Source organism: Thalassophryne amazonica, chromosome 6 (genome assembly GCF_902500255.1).
Source record: "Thalassophryne amazonica chromosome 6, fThaAma1.1, whole genome shotgun sequence".
In the NCBI taxonomy this organism is placed as follows: Eukaryota; Metazoa; Chordata; class Actinopteri; order Batrachoidiformes; family Batrachoididae; genus Thalassophryne; species Thalassophryne amazonica.
Genome location: NC_047108.1, coordinates 40,205,465 through 40,225,898, shown reverse-complemented (window position 1 = coordinate 40,225,898; position 20,434 = coordinate 40,205,465). Strand labels below are relative to the sequence as shown.

General features: G+C 40.3%; 1 protein-coding gene across 1 annotated transcript; it reads right to left on the bottom strand.

Annotated features, from left to right (window-relative positions):
• On the bottom strand, positions 1–6,060 carry LOC117511448 (SUN domain-containing protein 3-like). Its single transcript, XM_034171472.1, has 11 exons — positions 5,864–6,060; positions 4,267–4,372; positions 4,017–4,141; positions 3,507–3,632; positions 3,258–3,358; positions 3,025–3,120; positions 2,311–2,389; positions 1,566–1,681; positions 1,266–1,439; positions 229–318; positions 1–114 (listed from the first exon to the last, which is right to left on the bottom strand). Exons 2-11 carry the CDS (start codon positions 4,368–4,370, stop codon positions 1–3), a joined length of 1,125 nt encoding a protein of 374 aa, XP_034027363.1. The 5' UTR covers positions 4,371–4,372; positions 5,864–6,060.
• Between the last annotated feature and the right edge of the window lie 14,374 nt (positions 6,061–20,434).

Below are 20,434 nucleotides of genomic sequence, written 5' to 3'. Positions count from 1 at the left end.
TCATGTGACGTCCATCGTTCCGTGCACACGGAATCTGTACACGCACGTGTACTCTGCGTGACCCCAGTTGCTGAGCACACGTAAGGATACGTAGCGATGGACCTCGCTGGGTTTCTGCAGGTGGAGAGAAGAACAGAGGAGCAGAGAAAAGTGCTGTTAGGATGTGTGCAGTTCAAATATCTAGACAACAAAGTGCAACCAGATCTTTAGATGTTTCTTCAAACTTACAGGCAGCTCAAACGTCTGTGTCGGGTCTCCGTCCTGGTCGTACGTGAACTTGCCCAGCAGAGTCCCGTCGTCGTCCTTGTCCTCCATCCCCTGAGAAAGACGGAGCGGAACATGTTAGAAATAAAACTTGTGGGACCGACCAGAAACGCAGAAACAACGTGTGGAACAGAGACCTCTGCAGCTAACCCTCATGCTAATTAGCACAACAACAAGAGCTCAAAAAGCAGAATTCCATGTGATTTTAATGGAATGATTATCTGCAAGTTTATAATGAATCACTTTCTTTATCATTTCTTCTCCTTTTGCACATTTACCAAAAAAAAAAAAAAAAATTCCTAGTGAAAAGTTGCTGAATGTTAGCTAAACGCCAAGCTAGGCCCCTGTTAGCTTGAGCATTAGCATTAAACTATCTAAAGAAAGCACCTCACTGTGTTCTGAGGTCACTCGCAGTTTAAAACAAATTTGTTTTTCCTTTTCATGAAAAGAAAATGGTAAATGGACTGCATTTATATAGCGCTTTTCCATCTGCATCAGAGGCTCAAAGCACTTTACAATTATGCCTCACATTCACCCCGATGTCAGAGTGCTGCCATACAAGGCGCTCACTACACAGCGGGAGCAATAGGGGATTAAAGGCCTTGCCCAAGGGCCCATAGTGATTTTCCAGTCAGGTGGGGATTTGAACCCATGATCTTCTAGACTCAAGCCCAACACCTTAACCACTAGACCATCACCTCCCCTAAATCACAATAATGCTGTCGACAGTATATTCAGGGTTGGATTAAGCGTTAGCATAGCATACCAGCCGCAATTTTCCAAATTTTGTCAGCAGCCAAAAGTGTCAAACTTTTTGCCATCTGATGGCGCCGCTTTAGTACGTCTGTGAATTAAACAGGGTTCCAACAGATCGGTTACATATCAAGTTACTCAGTGATGCATTAACAGGATATCCTAGAGACGGAAAAAATGAACATTTCCGTTGGTAAATAAATCAGTCATGGAGTTCCACGCTTCTTTTCTAGATCGTGATCACTCACATAGATCTCAAAATCTTTGGGAGCCGAGTCAATGCGTCCACTGGGGGAGCTGTAGCTCGGCAGGTGGTCCAAAGTCACGTGACTCATCCTGACGGGGTGCGACAGAGCGACGACCAGAGTCCCCTGATGACCCTGAAATGGCCAGCACCTCCCCGGGAGCAGCTCCGGGAAGCCCTGAAAGAAGACAAAGAACCATTTAGACCCAGCAGCAAACAATCGATAATCGTGACAAGAAGATCTTCAGAGACACAGACAGAGTGAAACACGAAACAAAATTTTCAAATAAATAAATAAATATACCTGAATGGCAACTCGTGGACTCTGAGAGCGACACCACAGAGAAAATCCAAAGAGGGTCCTGCACGTGGACTGAGAGTGGTGGGTCTCAGACGATCTGGACTGGACCACAGTGGCACCTACAGAGGATTAAAAAACAACAACATTGATTTAATGTAAATGCGTTAGCCTTCATGTTAGCAACCCTTCAATATTCCAGGTGTGCTGAGAAATTCACTGTACTGGGTAAGTATGTCCCTTCTGGGCTACTGTACCAACATGGTGGCCTCCATGAGGGGGCCCGCTCACATGAAGATATGAAGAGCTCAGTTAAAGCTCATGAAAACACATCAATACGTTATTGCAGGTGTAACTTAGAAGGAAAGTGAGCGATATTAATGTCGCTTTTTTGTTTATCCTGATTTGCTATAAAAACACCTGCAATTGTTCCAGTACATCTGGGAAATGGTCAAATATGGAGCATGTCCACAGCTGGAAAGTATCACTGGAATAAACCCCTAAAATGTACTTTTAGACTCGATCCAGCTCTGTAACATAGGGGCTATACGGACGCTAACAGGGCAACTCGCACGCGAGGTAATAAACGAGTGTTTAGGCATATTTTGATGTATTTTAATGAACTATGACTTTGGAATATTGATACGTTTCTATTCTTATTTTAATATTTCAGTGTGGCATGAAAACAGATATTTTGAAATACTGAAGAATGAAGTCGCATGACTCAGATATTTGGGGGGGGTAATCCAACCTAGAGGCTCCAGAGCAAAGTCAGCCATTCTGTCTGCAATCGGGCGTTCACAGCGCCGCTGATCAGCCTCACGTTGCTCCTGAAAAATATACAACATACAATAAATGACCAAATGTGCACACACACACATACACACACAAAGTTTAAAATTACACTCCGTCCCATCCCTACGTCGCTAACCCACACAAGAAATGAATGACTAAAATTTGTGCGTTTTATGGTAACAGGACCAAATTTTGCACACACATTGTTTGATATTTAAGAAGAAGAAGATAATTTCAAATTCAGTTTTCATCTTCAGCAAATAGCAAAATCTGAGACAGCCACCATGCAGGTCCAGAAGATCTTCAAAATGATCTGTCTTTTACTAAACTAGAGCTCTTGGTGAAACTGTATTGTACCTGCATTAATGCTAAATCTCCACCAGGTGGAGATATTGGTCCATTTCAAGAACTTTGAGTACAGGCTGCTGTCATGATGATGAATCTGTTGCTTATAGTAGTAGATGTCATACAGAGACTAATGAAGTGTTGTTGTCTGACACTGAATCCATTCCAGCCACAATTACATTGATTTAAAAAAATAAATAAATTAATAAAACTGAGCTTGGCATGATATCTAAAACAATGTGTGTGCAAATTTGGTGTTTTTACTTTAAAATGTGTCAATTTACAGATCCACCCGGGTATGGACACAACATGTATATCCACGTACCTTGATTCGGTCCATGAGCCACCTCTCAGCAGCCTCTTTCAGCTCCGGGCTGAGCTCGACGTGGTCAAGACCAGGACCAGCTTCTGAAGATGGACTCTGTTGGGTGGGTGGACAGTAACAAGACATATGAAGAGACAGTCTTGTCTTAAAAATATAAATTATATTTAATCTGCATGACTTTAACCAACACACAAATCAGCAGTGAGCTGCAGGTGTTTGCAGGTGAAGTCTACCTTCACAGATGGAGCCTTGGTGGTGCTGAGGTCACCAGGATGAGTGACAGCTGAACCGATCATGTGGAAGCTGGGCACTGTGGGCAGGAGGTGCCAAAGAGCTGGAAAAAAAAAACAGGGAGGAGAAAGCAAACATCTGCTGAATCCACCAAGCTGCTAAAAATCATCCAACGCATCCAATCACCAAACACAATTCATCAAGGAAGCACAGGATGCACCTGAGATGGAAGCTGATTGGCTCACACTCACCCATCAAAGTGAAGGCAGTAATCCAAATCCTGGCACCAAATCCATGACGTGGAGCATCAGTGGAGCTGGTGGAGGCTGCTGGTTTCCTCCTGGTGGGGTCCGGTTTGTGGAGGAGTGAGTCCCCACCTGTCAAAGAAACCACACAGAGAGACCTCTCAGTGTCACAGGACTCTGTACTATGTCCCCAGTGTGTCGGCCACTGCCCTCTGGTGGACCGAGAAGGTACTGCAGGAGGGCCATGAGAGGCCATTCAAAATAAACGAGAAAAAACTCTTGGATTTTTAGTATTGTAATAAAGTTTAAAATGTCACAAAATACTACTAACAACAACAATAATAATAATAATAATAATAATAATAATAATAATAATAATAATGATTCAGGTGTGTGTGTGTGTGTGTGTGTGTGTGTGTGTGTGTGTGTGTGTGTGTGTGTGTGTGTGTGTGTGTGTGTGTGTGTGTGTGTGTGTGTGTGTGTGTGTGTGCGTGTGTGTGTCTGCCTGTGAGTGACCTTCACAGGAAGATGATTCCAGGTCATCGTCATACTGGTTAAGGTTGGTCATGACGTCAGCAGAATCACTGCTGGCGTTGTGGCTGACGGCCGTACGATGAGTGTCCCTCCTCTTCTTGAAATTCCTGGAAGGGGCGACAGAGAAACACGGATACACAACATAAGGAATTATAATGAGGACAAAGAAAAGAAACAGAGTGCCAAAAGAATATCAGAGTTAAAGTTAGAGCCACAGAAGCAGATCACGTACCTGACCAGGGTCTCTCTGTAACAAACGGTCCTCTTGTAGGACTCAGTGTCTTCATCATAAACATAGTAGCCCATCGCAAGCAGACGGGCACTTCTACAGGCCATGACTGGAGAGACAGAAAATAATCACAAAGACTGCATTTCAGTCAAATTTACACAGTTTGTGGGTTCAGACAGTCAACAACACACAATGAGCAAACATCTTGACATGAGACACAGATAAATAAATGGAATAGTTTTGACAGTGTTGAATGCTTGGTGTCCAAAGTAAAGGTCAAACAAGGTCGACGTCCATTGGATTCTATGACATGTGACATATGTTACCCTGTAAGATGATAACCAAGCATAACGGCGCAAACTATTCCTTTAAAAAAATGTGATTAACTCAACCAATAATTTGCATAATTTTTTACCAAAATTGGAGCAACTTTAACTTTTGACCCCTGTACAAACTGAAATTGACCTTTCTCACCATTTTTGCTGTTTTACCCCATAACTCAATGGAATTCAGTCATAGATAGTCCAAACTATACCTTTTTGGAATCTTTATTATCAGACAAATAATGTGGTGTAGTTTTCAACATGATTGGAGCATTTTAAAGTTTGATGCCTGTGTAATTCTTCAATTGACCGCTACCTGGCTGCCTATTGAAAATTCAGGTGTCTCATTGGTTATTTTAAAATAGTAATGTCTAAGGAGTATTTGTGCTGAATTTGATGCTTGTATCATCATTTGCAGGATTCTGCTCTAAATATTCTCTTATCTGCTGCATTATATAGGATTTAAAAAGTGTCAATTACAGAAATATAAGGAAATATGCCACAGAACAAACAGTGGTTTTTGAAGGTCACTGGCACCCCATATGAGGAATCACACTCACTTTTTTGTCTACCTGTTGAGAATTGAGAATCGATATGTCAAAGTTGGTCATTTTTGCTATATTTTTATACTAACACAATCTGAGGCCTTTTTGACATTAAATTTTGAACTGACCAAAATTCAAGTAAAATTTTGCCTCATGGAAAAACTAACTTTGTCATTCCTAAATCAATCTACTTGAAGGATATTTGGTGAAAATTTCATCAAAATCGGAGTCGGTCACACACACACACACACACACACACACACACACACACACACACACACACACACACACACACACACACACACACACACACACACCATAATTTCCTTTCAGACAGTAACTGGAGAATTTGACATTGTCAGAAAAAGGTCACTTTGCTAATTTACACTGCAATATGCCACGCTACAGACACTAAAAACATTTAGAAAAATATATTTCCTAAATTCTGGTACACAGGGAACAGAAATACAGGCGTCGAGAATTGAGAACATTCACTTTCAAAATCGCCTTTTTTACTATATTTCAATGCAGAGACTGCAAACATGGCCAAAAGTGGATCATTTTAAAAATTGTCTAAAGTTGTTCAGAACGTTTTATGGAGTGAAAAAATGTTATGGGTCCACGTTTTTATGATTGTTCTTCACTTCTGGAAAGTTTCATGAAATCCAGCCAACTTCTGTTTTTCTGCATGATTTCCTCTGAGACAGATCATTAAATGTTTGAATAATTTACCTGTTGTGTTGTGAAGTGACGATCAGGCGGCTGATTAACTCTCAAAATCCACGAAAAATCCTCAAACCGCAACTTCGTCTGACGTTAAGAACCAAATTCTCACTTCACCAGTCAAATAACTTATCAGTTAATATGAATAAAACCGTCAGACTGAGAGATAAAACACAGACTGCTGCAGGTTTAAACACACACACTGCCACACAAACTACAGACTGACTCAAACTAAAGTGAAACTGCACAAAGAACAAAAGCATAAAGTAACACACGTGACGTCACAAAGAGAGGCACTTCCGGTCAAACGTTATGAAGTGGTCAGATATGACAGGTGTTGTGCCGAATTCAGCACCCCTGCTTCGCGGGAACGCGCATTTGAACCTCGTCGCCGTAAACTCACATTTAACAGCACAGATACGCAGCTTGCGCCGAAAAAATGCACACAAATCAGTATGATTCTTATTCTGTGTCACGTTGTCTCCAGATATGTGGGAGTGAAGAGAATATGTTCACATTTACGAGCACTAATTGGCTGCTTTTAGTCAGAACGAAGCGTCTGCTATTATATTTATTCTATGACGTTTCATCAAATGATGGTGTTTGTTTTAGTGTTTATTTGTTAAAATGATTTTAATTTTATTCACTGACGTTATGAATGAATATGCAGCTTGAATCACTGTGGAACGTTTGAGGACCCTGTTGAAATTAACGTCCATTCCTACTGTCTGTATATGTATTATATCTGTATATAATATATTAATTTATTTAGAGTATCCTAATCATCATCAGAATTATTATTATTATTGTTGTTGTTGTCATAAAAATGTACACAAAACAATGGTTGTCATTCTATGTTACTTAATTTCCAAATACAACACAAAAGTGAAAAGAACGTGTATTTTTGGAAGTGTGTGAAATATATTTTCTGTCTAATTAGTTACATGGAAACAGATTTATTGGAGGGGAAGGGGGAGAGCAGTGGCGGTTCTACAATGAATTACTCCCCGGGTGAGACCCCCTTTGAGCAAAACCACCCAAAAAAACCCACAAAATTTTGCACAAACAGCCATTTTTAAAAATTATTTTATTTATTTATTTTTAGATTTTAGAAGTGCCCCTGAAATTGCAGTTGAAATTGACATCAAAAGACAGCAGGCTACAATGTAACGCTTATCCATGGATTGCAAGTTTGAATAAACACACCCTGACATGCTAAATGTCTGATATTAGACACTTTAGTAATCTGTCTTTCAGGCAGAAACAATTAGCTCTTTATTAATGTGCATATTTGTCTCAACATTTAGCTAAATATGTAACTTGATGTTTGTAAATATTCAGCTAAATGTGAAACTACTGAGCATTAACTAATCTACACTCAACAAAAATATAAATGCAACACTTTTGGTTTTGCTCCCATTTTGTATGAGATGAACTCAAAGATCTAAAACTTTTTCCACATACACAATATCACCATTTCCCTCAAATATTGTTCACAAACCAGTCTAAATTTGTGATAGTGAGCACTTCTCCTTTGCTGAGATAATCCATCCCACCTCACAGGTGTGCCATATCAAGATGCTGATTAGACACCATGATTAGTGCACAGGTGTGCCTTAGACTGCCCACAATAAAAGGCCACTCTGAAAGGTGCAGTTTTATCACACAGCACAATGCCACAGATGTCGCAAGATTTGAGGGAGCATGCAGTTGGCATGCTGACAGCAGGAATGTCAACCAGAGCTGTTGCTCGTGTATTGAATGTTCATTTCTTCTCGGCATGTCTTTTTCCTGGTTCTTTCCCTCAGCCCCAACCAGTCTCAGCAGAAGACTGCCCCTCCCTGAGCCTGGTTCTGCTGGAGGTTTCTTCCTGTTAAAAGGGAGTTTTTCCTTCCCACTGTGGCCAAGTGCTTGCTCATAGGGGGTCGTTTTGACCGTTGGGGTTTTTCATGGTTATTGTATGGCCTTGCCTTGCAATATGGAGCGCCTTGGGGCAACTGTTTGTTGTGATTTGGCGCTATATAAGAAAAAAGTTGATTGAAGTTGATTGATTGATTTCTCTACCATAAGCCGTCTCCAAAGGCGTTTCAGAGAATTTGGCAGTACATCCAACCAGCCTCACAACCGCAGACCACGTGTAACCACACCAGCCCAGGACCTCCACATCCAGCATGTTCACCTCCAAGATCGTCTGAGACCAGCCACTCGGACAGCTGCTGAAACAATCGGTTTGCATAACCAAAGAATTTATGCACAAACTGTCAGAAACCGTCTCAGGGAAGCTCATCTGCATGCTTGTCGTCCTCATCGGGGTCTCGACCTGACTCCATTTCGTCGTCGTAACCGACTTCAGTGGGCAAATGCTCACATTTGCTGGCGTTTGGCACGTTGGAGAGGTGTTCTCTTCACGGATGAATCCCGGTTCACACTGTCCAGGGCAGATGGCAGACAGCGTGTGTGGCGTCGTGTGGGTGAGCGGTTTTCTGATGTCAATGTTGTGGATCGAGTGGCCCATGGTGGTGATGGGGTTATGGTATGGGCAGGCGTCTGTTATGGACGAAGAACACAGGTGCATTTTATTGATGGCATTTTAAATGCACAGAGATACTGTGACGAGATCCTGAGGCACATTGTTGTGCCATACATCCAAGAACATCACCTCATGTTGCAGCAGGATAATGCACGGCCCCATGTTGCAAGGATCTGTACACAATTCTTGGAAGCTGAAAATGTCCCAGTTCTTGCATGGCCGGCATACTCACCGGACATGTCACCCATTGAGCATGTTTGGGATGCTCTGGACCGGCGTATACGACAGCATGTACCAGTTCCTGCCAATATCCAGCAACTTCGCACAGCCATTGAAGAGGAGTGGACCAACATTCCACAGACCACAATTGACAACCTGATCAACTCTATGCGAAGAAGATGTGTTGCACTGCATGAGGCAAATGGTGGTCACACCAGATACTGACTGGTAACTGCACCTTTCAGAGTGGCCTTTTATTGTGGGCAGTCTAAGGCACACCTGTGCACTAATCATGGTGTCTAATCAGCATCTTGATATGGCACACCTGTGAGGTGGGATGGATTATCTCAGCAAAGGAGAAGTGCTCACTATCACAGATTTAGACTGGTTTGTGAACAATATTTGAGGGAAATGGTGATATTGTGTATGTGGAAAAAGTTTTAGATCTTTGAGTTCATCTCATACAAAATGGGAGTAAAACCAAAAGTGTTGCGTTTATATTTTTGTTGAGTGTATATATATATATATATATATATATATATATATATATATATATATATATATATTAAATGGTCATAAGGCTGGAAGAGGCACTATAGTACTGCATTCTATGTGTCCAAAAATACAACCCCAAATGAGAAAAAGTTGGAAAATAGAAAATGCAAATTAAAAAATAAACTGCAGTGATTCTTACATTTGACTTCTATTTCAATGTTGATAGCATTACCCCAAGATATTCCATGCTTCATTTCCAGCTTCATTTCATTTGTTAATATAATCCATTCCTGCATTTCAGGCCTGCAACACATTCCAAAAATAGGGACTGAGGCAGTATAGGGCTTGTAACGAGGTTAACAAAATTAAATAAGTATGTGGTATGTTATTTTACACAGGTGATTGTATCATGATTTGGTTCAAAAGCAGGATCCACAAAAGGCTGAGTCTTTAAGGCGCAAAGATGGGCAGAGGATCTCCAGTTTGTCAACAATATGTATGAGAAAATTATTGAATGTTCATCAAAGAAAGACTGGGCGGGATTTGTATATTTATCCTTCCATAGTGCATAATATCATTAAATGATTCAAGGAATCTGAAAGAATTTCAGTGCATAAAGGGCAAGGGTGCAAACCTAAGCTGACCACCTGATCTCTGATCCCTCAGATAGCACTCAACCAAGAATCCTCACTCATCAGCAGCTGATATGACCACATGGACAAGGAATTAGTGAAAAGTTCCACCTCCTCAATGATTATTTCATGAACAAGCAAGATACATGCTTATCCCAGTGCCGGACAAGTTTTGCATCCTGTTGGTGAAGGAACGAGGTGTATGCTCTCACCACCAGCAGCACACAGCTGTTTGCACCTGTGCATCATTAGTATAACTGTGTCACAACACTCTTTCCTCGATGAATGTGCATGAGTGCACAATCCTCCACTGTGAGGAATTCAATAATCGCACGTTGGTCCAAACACATGTCCAGGTATGTCACCAGTTTTTACAGGCTACTGCTTGCATGTATTATGTCAAAGGCCATTCTGCACATGCCTGAAATTGTAGGCACACTCATAGTCGATAAGGATTATTCTCATACCAGTTCACTTCAATATCTTATACTTGATTGAAACAATTGCTTTGGAGGCCGAACTTGTCAGACAACCCTCATAAATTCATAAATGGTACATCAAACTTTACTGTGCAAAAAAGAAGCCTTATGTTAAACTTGTTCAGAAGTGGCATTGACGTGTTTGGGCTCTGACGCATCTGAGTTGGAAAATTTCACAGTGGAAATGTGGTCAGCGGAATCAGTATTGTAGATTTTTTTTTTTTTTAATAGAAATGGACACTGTGTGCTCCGGACCAAAGACAAAAAGGACCATCCAGACTGTTATCAGCAACAAGTCCAAAAGCCAGTCATGGTATGGGATTGTGTCAGTGTCTTTGGCTACGGTTTTGTATTATTGCATTATTGCAGAAAAGTACAATGGGATTTTAGAGCAGCAAATTTTGCCTTCACATCTTTTTCAGGGACATCCATGCATTTTTCAGTAAGACAAAGCAAACCTGCATTCTGAAGTGGGTATGGGTGCAGACCTGCCTACAATTCTGACCTGGCCTCAATAGAAAATGTGGAGAATTTTGAAATAAAAAATGCAACACAACCCTGTACTGTTGCTTAAAATAAGAGGGTGATTCTTAGACTACGGGCACTTATTATGTCCTTTGATCATATTGTATGAAAAACAGAAAAAAGGGGAAATTTCACACTTTTATAGTTATCTTTGCAATGAAAGTGTGTTAAGAACTTTGTTCTAGTAGTCTATGATGACTTTTTCACCTTTTTTCAGCATCATTATATGTAAATATTGCCGTTTTGTGCTTGTCCCACACCCAGACTTTTGATATTCAATGATAAAAATGAATGGTAAAGAAACATTTTTTCTAATGTTTTAAAATATCTCTGAATAAAATATCAGTAAAATAATCAAAACATAATAGGGGTATTCAATGTCATACAACTGTTGTGATTTTTTTAAACAAAATGTAGTTGTCCCACACTATTGCCGTAATTTCCACCACAACACTGTAATGTCCCTTTAAACAGTTTGTATGAAAGATTGTTTGGGTAGTTTCTATGGAGATAAACAGTGACATCAGAGTACATGTATATAGCGCCAAATCACAACAAACAGTTGCCCCAAGGCGCTTTATATTGTAAGGCAATGGTGTGGTGGAAATGACATTTACAAGGCCAATAGTGCCCGTAGTTAAAGAATCACCCAAGAAGTGAAAAATTTCTTTGCTTGTTATTCTTAATGCCAAAATGTCTTCAACTGGCAGCATAAGGAAGCTCAAGGAAACTAGAGAAATCTGTCATGGGGGGGTCGCTCCTCTCCACAGTATGTTTTTCTAGTTATAGTTTCATTCTGAGTTCATCATTTATTTTCTGTTCAGTATTCTGTAGTCTCTGGTTTTGTTTCCTGTGTGTTTTGTATTTTCTGTTTTTCTTCCTTTAGTCATGTGACTAGCTGACAGTAGGGCTGTACAATATGGCCAAATTATCGTATCTCTTTATTGTCATATAAATTGTCATGTAAATGTCACTTATATACATGCTGTCCATATTCTTGAGCCACTTACGTGGGTAGGGAGAGTTCCCATGGGATAAAAAAAGCTTTTCAACCGACCATCCCTGGTTCTCAAGACCAGGCACCTAAGTGGCTCTACTCTCTCTTTTTTTTTTAAAGATATTTAGGTGTACCTTAGTAAACACTAGGAGAGTTCCATTTTAGATTTAGAATGTATAACAGAAGATATACCTTACTGAATTTTCATATCAATATGATATACGATATGACTATGATTTGACATAAAGTGCAGCAACAGTGAAAATTAAACATTCTTAAACAAAACAGTAATAATACCACACTCATTTTGCACTCATCAAAAGGTTAGGATACTGTGCCCTCCAAAAGTATGGAACACTTGGAATTTCACACATTTTAATTTGTTTATGTCATTAAATACATTAAATACAAGAAATACGAAAAAAAAAAGAATTTAAATTTCTAAAATTATCTTCCTCAAACTCAAACTGAAAGCAAATCTCTAAAACTTGATAAAACCTGTAAATAATAATCAGTTTTATTGCCAGTTTTGTTTAGACAAGTCAGGGGATGGAAACATGAACATTTCCAAGTCACTGAATATGTCTTGGACTTTGTTTACATCAGTTATGAAGAAATACAAAAGTTTCTTTGACCAAAACATCAAATCTAGGCTTTCATCTCAAATCTACTGTTATGTGTCGGACGCAGCTCGGAGAACCGACCAGCGTTTGAAGGACCCAGTATGAAATAAGCAGAGCATGGTACAAAGGCTAACTGAATTTAATACATAACAGTGATACAAAAAATAACAAAAGAAAGTGCGGTCTGGCGTGGTGCGCTCCCAGCAGCGCTAACGGTCCGGAGCCAGAAGCTGTTCGGACCCAAGGACCCCGCCGACACCCCCCAGGTGGCCGCAACAAACCGAGTCTGTGAAAGAAGGAACCATTATGTGAGTCCACACTCTACACACAGAGAGAACACTTAAAGGTGTACAAACAGCAAACACTTCCTGGCTTGATTACTAATCAGCTTCCCAACCTGCAGGCATGGAACATCCAGTTCACAAAACTCCACTGCAGTGGAAGCCGATACATGACTAACATACAGCTCAATATAAAAAGGTGTGAGGGACACCACATTTACTGACTGTATAAATGTTAGTCACAAAATCTAACGTACCTCAGGAAGTGTGCTGACGAGCGTGAGACCTCACTCCCTCCTCTTTCACAGACCGTGCATCAAACCCTGGACGTTCTCTGCATCCACTGATGATGAGATGGCTCCCAAGACGACGATCTCACCCGTCTGGTCACAAGGTCGAGTCTCTGGCAAATACACACTGTATACTCCAGTCTTAAATGCCACCATGTTCCAATCCATATAGATGCACCTCAGCTGTGAGTCCTGACGAGCCGCAGGTGATCAGGGTGAGGTCCTGATAACCTCAGCAACACAGCCACTCAGTCCCAAATGCAAGCCACCTGGAAGGAAAAACAAAAGACAGAAACAAAAAGGCAGCCAGGCCCCCCAGCCATACAACATCTACTTTCTGTCAAATTGTAGCTGAACTTTCAGGTCTTCTTTTTAAGAAAATCCTCCTCTACACCACTTCATCAGGAAGCTGGATTTTATATTTTTAATTAATTTATAGCAGTTGTAGAGACTTGCTTTCAGGTTGAGTTAAGGAAGCTAATTTTAGAAAAAAAAAATGTATTTAAAATGGAATAAACAAATTAAAAAGTGTGAAATACAAAATGTTTCAATACTTTTGAGGGCAATTGAGTAACACTGAGGGGCAGCATCTTACATCTTATATATAGTGCAGCCAGGCTCGGACTGATAATCTGTGATTTTGGGCATTTGCCCGGTGGGCCGCTGCATGTTTAGACGTGCGTGGGCCGGCCGTCCCATATTTATAGAGATTATGGAAATATATTGTGTTCTCGAACCGCGCACTGCTGTCAACACGAGGAAAGTCCGTGATCGGTGAAGCTACAGCATTTAATCGGCGCAGCTGCAGAGCCACTTCCTGAATTTGTGTCAAAATAAAAGTTCTGTAATGTTTCATACACGGCGCAGTCATATTCTAGGTTTCAGTTTTGTTTCCGTTTGATCACACAACGGAGACTTACATCAAGCACAATGATTGACATGACCAACAGCCAATGACAATGGAGAAGCGAACATGGTGGCCAATCAGATTGCAGGAAGAGCAGGCGGCCGCTCCCGCCCCTGTGGATGGATTGACTCCTCGGCGCCTGGACTTCTCTCCGCTCTTCTACTGATACAAGGTTGGAGTCGTTTCTTTTATCTTAATTAACTGTGCTTTACTTGTATTAATCTTTAAATGCAACAGCTATGGACTTCAGCTCCTTAATTTGCTGCTGTGTGAATCCTAGCAGTGGTTACACATTACTCCCCTCTCTCTCTCTCTCTCTCTCTCTCTCTCTCTCTCTCTCTCTCTCTCTCTCTCTCTCTCACACACACACACACACACACACACACACACACACTTTGGAGACACAAAAACTTTTTTCCGCTTGTGTGCATTTGCTTCCGTTTTGTCAGACCCGGCGCCAGAAAAAAAAAAATATTAAGGGGGTGATGAGGGCGGGGTCGCCCCCCCCCCAAAAAATAGTGCGCACCGGAGGAGACGTGCGCTCCTGTAAAGCTCGTGTATTTACGTTGCACCGTTGTAAGAGACTGACCAAGAGTGAAGAGTGATGACAGTATTTTTTAAAATTATTATTTGAACGTATAGACCCTCGGTCAAGTGATCTCCTGCATACCACAGAGCCGGTGTTCTGTTGAGATGAGGTGCGCCAACTTTCGACACTCTGAGCTGTGATGTACCTTGGCACTGTCCAATAGTGGTGCAGAAACCACTGATCTGTACAAAACATTAATGTGTGACAGGACTGCTCATTTAGAGAGCAGTTTTCTGAAGAAAAATCATTGGAAATGTTTTTTTGTTGTTGTTACCTCAAAATTTCTGATTACTGTTAAAAAAGTTTAGAACACTTGTAATTAAAATAGGTAAATAAATCAATAAATGGTTCTTTAGAAACCTTTCATCTGTATTAAAACCACCTGTTATTTCAGATTAGATAATTTCTTGTTTAACATAAGGAACCTCAGACATTTATTTTTAGACAAATAAAATAACATGGAAACTTGTATATTTTTTGAAGTCTGGTAGATTATTTATATCTTATTTCAACCAGAAAAACAAACACTAAATAAATACAAATGTTTATTATAAATGCAAAAGGAAATAATTTACCAATGACTGCAGTGTGATTGTAAAGTAGGATTTCTGTGACATAAACCTCATGTTTATATATATATATATATATATATATATATATATATATATATATATATATAGTCATTTAAACTTATAATTTCGTCAAAATATGTAATTGCCTTTAATGTTATCAGGACGCCCCCTCGTGGCGCCGGGTCCGCGTTTTGTACTATGATCAATATGAAATGACAGTGAAGGTGTGTGTTTAGGTGTGTGTTCATGGTGTTTAGGTGTATAGTATTTGTTCATTGGGGGTTCGGTATGGACGGGTGGGTGTGCGTGTTTGGGGGTGGATTCGTCGGGCCAATAGTGGGCTGGTCCAGAGGAAAAATGCCAGGGCCAAAATTTGTTCCCAGTCCGACCCTGAGTGCAGCAGATAAGAGAATATTTAGAGTGGAATCCTGCAAATGGTGATACAAGCATCAAATTTTGCACAAATAATCCATAGACATTAACTCTTTAAAAAAACTGATTGTTCACTTGAATTTTCAATAGACAGCGAGGTAGGGTTCAATTGAAGAATCACACTGGGGCAACTTGTTCCAGAAAGGGCCAAGAGGGTGCAGGTTTTCTTTGTAGCCACTGACTCCACCAGATGATTTCACTGATTAACTGATTCCATCTGCTCAAGGTGATATTAATCAGTGAAATCACCTGGTGGAGTCAGTGGCTGCAAAGAAAACCTGCACCCTCTTGGTCTTTTCTGGAACAAGTTGCCCACCCCTGGTTTAAATTAAAAGATGCTCCAATCATATAGAAAACTACACCACATTATTTGCCTGATCATAAAGATTCCAAAAAGGTATAGTTTGGGCAATCTGTGACTGAATGATATGTAGTTATGAGGTAAAAGCAGCAAGAATGGTGACAAAGGTCAGTTTCAGTTTGTACAGGGGTCAAAAGTTAAAGTTGCTCCATTAATTTTGCTCCAGCTGTATTTGTGCTGAATTTGATGCTTGTATCACCATTTGAAGGATTGTTTCAGTCATCTGCTGCACTAATAAGCCAACAACAATAAGCCACCTGAATTAAAGGAGAAATGCTGCTTTTAACAACCTGGACCTCATTTCTGACATAAAATACGGTCGTTTACTCACCAATATAAGTTTGGTGTGATTTGAAGTCCATAGTTCAAACAACATGTTCAGTTCAAACCTGAAGTAAACATTTTTCTTTTTCTACTAAGGTGGATTAGAACTTTTTGTGGTACACAGCACAAACTACAGGACAGGAGGAACCTAGCAGTCAATGTGACTCACTGATTTGAAAATGCAGCTCTTTGAACCAGACGTGTGGTGCCGTGACATGTCAATCATCTGTGTCCAATCAGATTTCAGGAACCCCACCCTCCGCTCTAGCTCCACCCTTGCCAGGAAGTGTTTGACATTTGAACATTTCCTGTTTCACTGTGACTGATAAATTGGCACTTCCTGTTTGAGTGTGAGCTTACCACTGAGTTCCCGCGACATTCCATGGGATCTCGTCTGTCAATCCAGGAAGTGTATGACATTTGAACATTTCCTGTTTTACTGTGGATTTGAAAATTGGCACTCCTGTTTAGGACGCCCTGTACCATGAGTGAGCTTCACGCCGCTGCGCGACGCTTCGCTCATATTATGTAGTCTTTCATTGTTTCATTCCTTTTTTGTGCTACACTTTATACAGTTGTCTTGGGTTTTGTTTTCGGTTATGCAATTATGCTATTTATCTATAGGTTAATTTATGTTTATTATCTTTTAGACTTCAGCCATGTGTTTAGTTTGTTATCTTAGTAGTCACTGATTTCAGTAGTCACTTGTTCTCCGTTTGTATGTCCTTCACTTACACTCTTGCACCTGACTGTTTCATCTTTGTCTCTGTTCCCCCCCATGTGTTCACTTACACTCTTGCACATACCTGTTTCATCTTTGTCTCTGTTTTCCACGTGTGTTCACTTACACTCTTGCACCTGCCTGTTTCATCTTTGTCTGCCTTGATCACTCCCTCACTCTCTTGCATCTCTTCCCTTCTCTTGGATTCACCCCACCACACCTCCCTTCTAGAACTTTCTTCTGTGCACCTTGTCAACCTAATTACCCCACCTGTGTATTTAAGGCCTTCACTTTCTTCACTCCCCTGCCAGTTCGTTGTGTTTGTGTGTTCGGTGTTCTGCCTCAGTATGTTTCGACCTTGCTTTGTTTACCTGACCTTGATTTTGCCTCTGCCTTTGATACAGTATCTCACAGTGTTTTTGAACCCAACCTGTCTCTTGACCACGTTTTTGCCTAGTAGTTATCTGTGCCTCTGCTTCGCTGCCTGCCTTCCCGTGTCCCATATCCCTGCTTGTGAAAACAATAAAGATTATCTTTTTACTTACAACGCCTGGCCCTCGAGTCTGCATTTTGTGCCCTCCCACATTTTTGTGCCATGCATCCTCGAGCCTTGACAAAATCTATTGATTCAATGCAAGATAGTCTTGACAAAGGAAAGGCGGTGGACGAAGTGGTATTTTGTATGTGGAATGTTAATGGACTTAAAAAAAACCTGTAAAGGGGGGCAAAGGTAGCAGATTTATTTATTTATTTGTTTTACAGGGCACAATAAGGTCAGGTGTTGATGTCTAATATATTACTCCAAATTTTCAATGAAAGCCAGAGGTGCAGCCTTACCTATTCAGAAGGGAGTTCCTTTCAGACCTCATTGTCATTTGCCTTGCAGCTGCTCCATTTTGTTCATGGTCGCCACAGCGCAACCAACACAGAGCCACATTGGGATTTGGCACAAGTTTTATGCTGGATGCCCTTAATGATGCAACTCCAGTTTTATCTGGAGAAAGTTCCTTTCAGACATCTATACATAATATTTTTAAAGGATGGAAGGATGTGCTATGATCACAGGGGAAGAGATTAATATACATTCTCCCAATCTTGATGATCCCAATTTTTCTCAGAAAGGGTAATGTGGAGTTGCATCAGGAAGGGCATCCAGTGTAAAACTTGTTCCAAATCAACATGTCAATCCATCTTGGATGTGCTGTGGTGACACTGAGTGAAAACAAGGGAGCAGCCGAAGGACTGTGCAACTTCATTTTTTTTCTCCTTTCTTTCTTTCTTTCTTTCTTTCTTTCTTTCTTTCTTTCTTTCTTTCTTTCTTTCTTTCTTTCTTTCTTTCTTTCTTTCTTTTACGTCCAATACTAATTGCATCAAGCAATAATTGGGAGACATTTTGAAATGGTGATGGAACCATGTTTGGACAAGTCCTGTACCCAGACATCACTTTCTTAAGCAGGGAGTGTAAAATATACCAGGAGAATATGAATGGCTGATGAATGGAGAATCCTAAATCTGACAGGTAAAGATTATTTACATCACTCTAGGGAGCATAATAATGTTTCTCCAGGATTACTTTTTTAAGTTGTTACCACTCATTCTTAATACCAAGTTTTAGTCTGTAAATAGCTTGGATTTGTGCGGTGGTGTTGTCATTTACTTTAATATATGAACAGTGTAAAGAGAGTAGGAATCTATTCATTTACGTCTTCCTACTCCTTTTTGAACATCATTTATTGATTGACATATTTCACTTGTGGTTTTTTTTCATGTTTTCTTTCTTTGAAACAAATTCATTCATTCATTCATTCGAGTATCATAACATTATCTCCCATCACTGTCCGATCAGCTTCTCAATGAAAATCTGTGAATTAAGTGGTGTTCAAAGGGATTGGAAAGTGACTTGGCTGTTTGTGAATTAGTACTGTATAAACAGCTTAAAAGAATATTCAATACTTGTACAAATTCTGTTCATGATGTCAACATAATGGTGGTTGTTCTTGTAAGTTGCTTGAAAGGTACGTTAAATTTAGTATGTTATCAGTGAGTCATCTTGAACCTTTAATGTATCATTTAATTGGTTTTAATTATTCCTTAAAATTAACCCGTGCTGGTTTGACTCACTTGTGCAAGGTCTGGGCTACACCTGGGCCGGTCGAGTAGGTGGCACGGAGGTATAGGAGTTGCACAAACAGTACATAGACCAGTGTTGAATTCCAGTCTGCATAGTCCCAGTCCACCCTGCTGTAAATGGTACTGGCCTTGGATAGGGAAGTAACCTCAGATGGACCGGTGTCTCCTCCAGGGGGAGTTGTAGACTCATCCACTTTACACTGCAGGATGGCGAACTAACACCATGTATGTAGAGCAGCATGTAGAGTATGGATTTTGTCTTCCTATAGCTAGCAGGGTGAACTTTAGATAGAAACCTAAAAAATATTACATCATAGCTTCTGTTTCTATAATAACATAACCATATTTATAGCTTAGCCTACTAGTTATAATTTAGTTTTACAAGTCTACAGACTAGGTGTATACTACAATCTTCTCCTGTATGAACACTTAGGTTTCAGGAGCTAACTCCTATAATATTATGTAGTAACTATATTTCTTGTATATGTTGTTTACTACCCTGATTGTGTAAATATCACTTATATACATGCTGTCCATATTCTTGAGCCACTTAGGTGTGTAGGGAGAGATGGGTAAAAAAAGCTTTTCAACCTACCATCCCTGGTTCTCAAGACCAGGCACCAAAGTGGATCTACTTTTTTTTTTTCTTTTTTTTTTAGATATTTAGGTGTTCCTTAGTATAGACTAGTAGAGTTCTGCTTTAGATTTTGAATGTATTATAGAAGATATACCTTACTGAATTTTCATGGGCCCAGTGAGTTACTTAAGATTGACTTTCACCACAAGGTGGCAGTGATAAGACAACAGCACTGGGGTTACCCATCCTGCATTTACTTTTATACCTGTTCCACGCATTTGAACTCATATTTCAATGAAAATTTGTCAGTAATTGAAAGCTAGCAAATATTTCAATTTATTTCATTTATATAATGCCAAATCACAACAAAGCTGCCCTGAGGCACTTCACACAAATGTCTTTTTAAATAAATTTATATTAAAGGCATAGTTGACTTAACAGGTATATTGTTTGTTAAATGTGAGGAATATGAAGAAATTGACATAGATTTGACTGGTTGATCTGTACCCCTGTTGACAAACTTAAGCACGACACACCAAGACGACAGCTGGGACAAAGCTGAGTCACTGCCAGTCTGCCGACCTGACACATCTCAGCCCTGAACCCATGCGTCACCCTTTCAGATACTCCGTGCATGTTTGCAGCCGTTTGCTGCCCTTAATGAGGTCTTGGTGCTGGACATATATGCATCTTCAGTTTTTTTAAGCACATAAATGTGTTATAACATCTGCCAGCTGACAGAGGAGGGTACATGTGTCTGAAAGCAGGATCTGTCGAGGTGGCAGACTACGGCAACACTGTTGCAACAAGATGGAGTATTTGGTTAAGGAAGAGCTGATTCTTGTAGCATTACAAATTGGCTTCAAACGAGTTTCCTCTAACGACTTTAGCAATTG

Bases quoted from the DNA above. Each gene is read 5' to 3' on its own strand.
- LOC117511448 (XM_034171472.1), bottom strand. From the start codon at position 4,370: ATGGCCTGTAGAAGTGCCCGTCTGCTTGCGATGGGCTACTATGTTTAT. The intron at 3,359-3,506 runs GTGAGTGTGAGC...TTTTTTTTCCAG, and splicing joins TACTGCCTTCACTTTGATGG to CTCTTTGGCACCTCCTGCCC. The intron at 1,682-2,310 runs GTTGGATTACCC...AATCCTCTGTAG, and splicing joins CTTTGCTCTGGAGCCTCTAG to GTGCCACTGTGGTCCAGTCC.